Genomic DNA, 6,524 nt, shown 5'->3' with positions numbered 1-6,524 from the left:
ACTTTTTACAACCAGGTTTATCACCGCTATTATCTGCCCTGTCGGGATTCAATGGCAGCTAAATGTTGGCGAGTAAGAATAATCAGATAGAGCTGGGGGGTGATTCCTGAATCCAGGGAGCAACTTCCCAAAGGGCGAGAGGAAACTTGATGGAGATGTTTAACATTTCCACACAATGCACAATTAGATCAGGGGCGAGATGCGGGAATTGAAGACTAACAATTCTAACAAGTTAAAGATGGCAAAATAAAATATGAAATTTAAGCGACCTTTTATTAATAAGATGAACAATGGATTTTACAGCGGAATCGACGGCAGGTTTGTGGTGAGAAAGAGTCAGCAGAGGATCAGAATACACTGCTGGCAGATTGTGAATTGTAGACTAAATGGGTCCATTCTCCAAACTGTTTCCAATCAGTTGACTGTATTTTCCATAAATTCAATAACAATCATTTGAAGGTGTCAGGAACTGTTTAACACTGAGGATATCACCCATTGTTCTTTTCTTAAATCCATTCCAGCTTCATTCTCGAAACTGCTGCCGGCTAAGATGAAAGGTTTGGGTACAGTTTTCTTATTGGCTCTTTCGGGTCGAATCTACCAGCCTGTGGATGCTGAACCCCAGAGATTGCATTTTGGACAATGTTCATTGATGGTGAATTTACAAGAAATCCGAGATTACTTCTCAGAAATCAAGCACATTATTGTAAGTGAAGCTCTCAGGCGCACCTTGATTGTTGGCTTTTGAATGAAACTTATTTTCCGTGTGGATGAAATCAAACAATGTTTTGTTTTGACAGCAAGCAGAAGATACCATTATTGACACCAGGCTTCTAACTGAATCTATTCTTCATGGCATTGAGGTACTCCTTGTGACAGGGACTGTGTGGTCTGCGTTTTGATGCAAAATTAAACATTTCCCGTTTGATAATCTTACAATCCCTCTAGTTGCATTTTACATTTAATTTAGTTGATGATTTTGAAGTAAACGTTGGTCATAGTTTATGGATATCAATATGATCCTGATTATTGCCATATCATTAAATATTTCTGTAGTCAAGTAGGTTTTGTATTTCAGATTAAATAATTTGATTAATAAAACAGGTAGTAGTTCTTATGAGTTATTTAAGGAATGTGCATTCTGGTTAATCAATAAAATGTGCTCCTTGGACATTGAGGCAAGGCTGTGAACTGACAAACCTCACTGTCCCTGTTTCATTCCCAGGCACAGGAGAGCTGCTGTTTCCTGCGCCACATGTTGAGATTCTATGTGGAGACCGTCTTCAAACATCACACTCCATCCAACTCCCTCATGGAGAGGACGACTAGTAGGCTGGCCAACTCCTTCCTCAGCATCAAGCGAGATCTACGGCAGTGTGTAAGTGGCCTGAATTGGAGTCTTCAAGTGTTAGAGATGATACGTTTGTGACTGAGTGTTGCCCAGATTCACCAAGAATTTCACCCAACTTCCAAGACCTGTTACTTGACCAACATTGCTTGTTTTGAGTCCGGATGATTCTTTGTCAGAGGGCTTGAGGAAGAGTTGTCTAGACTGGAAATGTTAGCTCCCTTCTCTCTCCACAGAGGCTGTCAGACTTGCTGTGATTGTCCAGCATTTCTGTTTTTGCTTCAGATTCCAGCATCTGCAGTCATTTGCTTTTATTCTACACTTGGGCAACATGGTGGCACAGTGGTTAGCACGGCTGCCTCACAGGGACCCGAGTTCAATCCCAGCTTTGGGTCACTGTCGGTGCGGAGTCTGCACGTTCTCCTCGTGTCTGCGTGGGTTTCCTCCGGGTGCTCCGGTTTCCTCCCAAAGTCCAAAGATGTGCAGGTTAGGTGGATTGGCCATGCTAGATTGCCCATTAGTGTCTAGGGATGGGCAGGTTAGGTTACGGGTTTACATTAGGGTCTAAGTCGGGAGCTCTTTCAGAGGGTCAGTGCTGACTTGATGGGCCAAATGGCTCCTTCGGCACTGCGGGGATTCGACTCATTTTTATTTGCCCTACATTCAACAATCAAACTCATGATACCGGGAATGCTTTGAGATGTTTCTGAAAGTTGATAAGATAGATATGAAGCTCTTTGATGCACTGCAAAGCTGAGATAGGCTATTTAATAATTTGAGTGTAATAATGTGTGGAGGTGGGCTGACAGCTGGTTCATGGTGCGGAGTGACACCAACAGCACAGGTTCAATAAGGTGAGTCATTAAGGCCTCGTCTTCTCAAACTTGCCCCTCGCCTGAGGTGTGGTGACCCTCAGGTTTAATCACCACCAGTCAGCTCTCAAAGGGCAGAGCAGCCTATAGTCCATTGGGACTGTGGTGACACTTACATTTAAAATATATTTAAGTGCTTATGAGCTATTGTATTGTTAATTTAAATGACTGTTTTTCAATTTAAAAAAATAATAAATAAGTAAAAGTAAAGTTGCCATAAGACCACAAGACCATAAGACATAGGAGTGGAAGTAAGGCCATTCGGCCCATCGAGTCCACTCCACCATTCAATCATGGCTGATTTCAACTCCATTTACCCGCTCTCTCTCCATAGCCCTTAATTCCTCGAGAAATCAAGAATTTATCAACTCCTGTCTTAAAGACACTCAACGTCCCGGCCTCCACCGCCCTCTGTGGCAATGAATTCCACAGACCCACCACTCTCTGGCTGAAGAAATTTCTCCTCATCTCTGTTCTAAAGTGACTCCCATTTATTCTAAGGCTGTGCCCCCGGGTCCTAGTCTCCCCTGCTAATGGAAACATAATTCCAGTCGACCAGAGGCTGCTTTCCCCTTTGAGGGGGAGAGCTGACTGGTGGTGATTTAACCCGAGGGTCACCACACCTCAGGCGAGGGGCAAGATTGAGAAGGCGGGACCTTCATAAATAACCTCAGCCGGTATGGGTAGAAATAAGTAGTGAGCATTTATCAGTCACCAGCCAGAATTAGAAGTGATTAATTTGCTGTTGGAAGACTTGTGTCACAGTGATAGCATCCCAACTCAGAGTCAGCAACTCTGTGTTCAGGCTCCACCTCCAGACCTGATGGTCAGGAATGTGCATTCTTAATGTGGCCCAACAGGGTGATCATCAACTTGTAAATCCTTCCAATGTGCCCCTGATAGGCGGTTAGATCAGCAGGATCTCCTGGCCAGCTTTGCTCGATATAAAATGCTGCCCCTCAAACTGTAGCCTCTGGAAACAGGCTAGTGACTGATTCCAGGGAAAAATTAGCTCTGAAAACAGACACAAACATAAAAGCTTTGCGAGCCTCATATGTCACTAGGTGAGAGAGAAGCTAACATGTCAATTTAACTGTTATTATCTGCGTGTTTAGAATGGTTCTTGAGTTCACACCTCTTGTTTTTTCCTCTCTTTCGGACAGAGTGCAGAGTTAAATTGTCCTTGTGGAGAAGAATCCAAAGTCCGGATAGAGCAGATTCACAATGCTTTTGAAAATGTAAGTTGACATACTTTTCACTTCACTTCTGAAAGAGTGAAAATATTCACGTTACACCTTTAATTGTATCCAGTATTCTTCAAGTCCCCTAAGCCTGAAGTTTAAGTCAGCTGTGATTTCATTAGAGAACACATGGGTAAAGGCAAATTGTAAATGACAAAGTCAAAGTGAGTGTTCTTGCCCCCGTTTGGCATAGAACATAGAACATAGAACATAGAACGATACAGCACAGTACAGGCCCTTCGGCCCACGATGTTGCACCGAAACAAAAGCCATCTAACCTACACTATGCCATTATCATCCATATGCTTATCCAATAAACTTTTAAATGCCCTCAATGTTGGCGAGTTCACTACTGTAGCAGGTAGGGCATTCCACGGCCTCACTACTCTTTGCGTAAAGAACCTACCTCTGACCTCTGTCCTATATCTATTACCCCTCAGTTTAAAGCTATGTCCCCTCGTGCCAGCCATTTCCATCCGCGGGAGAAGGTTCTCACTGTCCACCCTATCTAACCCCCTGATCATTTTGTATGCCTCTATTAAGTCTCCTCTTAACCTTCTTCTCTCCAACGAAAACAACCTCAAGTCCATCAGCGTTTCCTCATAAGATTTTCCCTCCATACCAGGCAACATCCTGGTAAATCTCCTCTGCACCCGCTCCAAAGCCTCCACGTCCTTCCTGTAATGCGGTGACCAGAACTGTACGCAATACTCCAAATGCGGCCGTACCAGAGTTCTGTACAGCTGCAACATGACCTCCTGACTCCGGAACTCAATCCCTCTACCAATAAAGGCCAACACTCCATAGGCCTTCTTCACAACCCTATCAACCTGGGTGGCAACTTTCAGGGATCTATGTACATGGACACCTAGATCCCTCTGCTCATCCACACTTCCAAGAACTTTACCATTAGCCAAATATTCCGCATTCCTGTTATTCCTTCCAAAGTGAATCACCTCACACTTCTCTACATTAAACTCCATTTGCCACCTCTCAGCCCAGCTCTGCAGCTTATCTATATCCCTCTGTAACCTGCTACCTCCTTCCACACTATCGACAACACCACCGACTTTAGTATCGTCTGCAAATTTACTCACCCACCCTTCTGCGCCTTCCTCTAGGTCATTGATAAAAATGACAAACAGCAACGGCCCCAGAACAGGTCCTTGTGGTACTCCACTTGTAACTGAACTCCATTCTGAACATCTCCCATCAACCACCACCCTCTGTCTTCTTTCAGCTAGCCAATTTCTGATCCACATCTCTAAATCACCCTCAATCCCCAGCCTCCGTATTTTCTGCAATAGCCTACCGTGGGGAACCTTATCAAACGCTTTGCTGAAATCCATATACACCACATCAACTGCTCTACCCTCGTCTACCTGGTCAGCCACCTTCTCAAAGAACTCAATAAGGTTTGTGAGGCATGACCTACCCTTCACAAAGCCATGCTGACTATCCCTGATCATATTATTCCTATCTAGATGATTATAAATCTTGTCTCTTATAATCCCCTCCAAGACTTTACCCACTACAGACGAGAGGCTCACCGGTCTATAGTTGCCAGGGTTGTCTCTGCTCCCCTTCTTGAACAAAGGGACCACATTTGCTATCCTCCAGTCCTCTGGCACTATTCCTGTAGCCAATGATGACATAAAAACCAAAGCCAAAGGTCCAGCAATCTCTTCCCTGGCCTCCCAGAGAATCCTAGGATAAATCCCATCAGGACCCGGGGACTTATCTATTTTCAGCCTGTCCAGAATTGCCAACACCTCTTCCCTACGTACCTCAATGCCATCTATTCTATTAGCCTGGGTCTCAGCATTCTCCTCCACAACATTATCTTTTTCCTGAGTGAAAACTGACGAAAAATATTCATTTAGTATCTCGCCTATCTCTTCAGACTCCACACACAACTTCCCATCCCTGTCCTTGACTGGTCCTACTCTTTCCCTAGTCATTCGCTTATTCCTGACATACCTATAGAAAGCTTTTGGGTTTTCCTTGATCCTACCCGCCAAATACTTCTCATGTCCCCTCCTTGCTCGTCTTAGCACATGTTCCCCTTTGAGCCACTGGGGGCTGTTTAGCACAGGGCTAAATCGCTGGCTTTAAAAGCAGACCAGGCCAGCAGCACGGTTCGATTCCTGTAACAGCCTCCCCGAACAGGCGCTGGAATGTGGCGACTAGGGGCTTTTCACAGTAACTTCATTTGAAGCCTACTTGTGACAATAAGGTCATTTCATTTCACTAGACGGTCAGCTAGAGTTGACAGGAATTCCAGGGGTCTGGGAGTAAGGGCTATAAGAATCCACACTAACCTGCAACAATCTGACAGCAACACATTTGGAACTGTGGCCATTGACAAAGCCATCTGGTGTTTCATGGCGCTGAAGAAAAGGTAGATGTTGACTGAAGGGAAGACATCAAAGAAAATAACTATCTCCTCTGACTCATTATCACTGGGCTCTTACCAATTGTTATTAATGAATATATTTCTGATCTTCTTCAGCTGGATTTTAATGCAGCTGCAATAAAAGCCATTGGTGAAGTGAATTTCCTGATTCATTGGATGGCACAATCTCACCGCAACTGAGAACCATTGCAGGGTTCAAAAGACAGAATGTGACACCAAACAACAGTTGGATGAGGAATGAACATCTAATATTTAATTAATGTATTTACATATTAAATTAATGCATTTGTTGAGTTCTTCAAACTTTCCCCTCACTATAAATTTCTCAGTTATAGCACTTTACCAACTATACAATTATTCTGTTAGATATTGTGCTGAGTTCTGGAATATTCTGCACAAGAACAAAGAACAACAAAGAACAAAGAAATGTACAGCACAGGAACAGGCCCTTCGGCCCTCCAAGCCCGTGCCGACCATACTGCCCGACTAAACTACAATCTTCTACACTTCCTGGGTCCGTATCCTTCTATTCCCATCCTATTCATATATTTGTCAAGATGCCCCTTAAATGTCCCTATCGTCCCTGCCTCCACTACCTCCTCCGGTAGTGAGTTCCAGGCACCCACTACCCTCTGCGTAAAAAACTT

At 44.1% G+C, this 6,524-nt stretch overlaps 1 protein-coding gene across 1 annotated transcript; it reads left to right on the top strand.

Moving 5' to 3' along the window:
• The first annotated feature begins 290 nt into the window (after positions 1-290).
• LOC140394548 (interleukin-20-like) lies at positions 291-6,057 on the top strand. The gene is made up of 6 exons (XM_072481906.1): positions 291-318; positions 522-706; positions 801-863; positions 1,226-1,378; positions 3,384-3,458; positions 5,974-6,057. Exons 1-6 carry the CDS (start codon positions 291-293, stop codon positions 6,055-6,057), a joined length of 588 nt encoding a protein of 195 aa, XP_072338007.1.
• Positions 6,058-6,524: the final 467 nt, after the last annotated feature.

Source organism: Scyliorhinus torazame, chromosome 17 (assembly GCF_047496885.1).
Source record: "Scyliorhinus torazame isolate Kashiwa2021f chromosome 17, sScyTor2.1, whole genome shotgun sequence".
Taxonomy (NCBI): Eukaryota; Metazoa; Chordata; class Chondrichthyes; order Carcharhiniformes; family Scyliorhinidae; genus Scyliorhinus; species Scyliorhinus torazame.
The sequence above is the reverse complement of the archived record's forward strand: the minus strand, read 5'-3'. Positions and strand labels throughout refer to the sequence as shown.

Excerpts from the sequence above, each read along its gene's own strand:
- LOC140394548 (XM_072481906.1), top strand. The coding sequence starts at position 291 with ATGGATTTTACAGCGGAATCGACGGCAG. Across the intron at positions 319-521 it reads TACAGCGGAATCGACGGCAG|CTTCATTCTCGAAACTGCTG; the intron begins GTTTGTGGTGAG and ends AATCCATTCCAG. Across the intron at positions 3,459-5,973 it reads TTCACAATGCTTTTGAAAAT|CTGGATTTTAATGCAGCTGC; the intron begins GTAAGTTGACAT and ends GATCTTCTTCAG.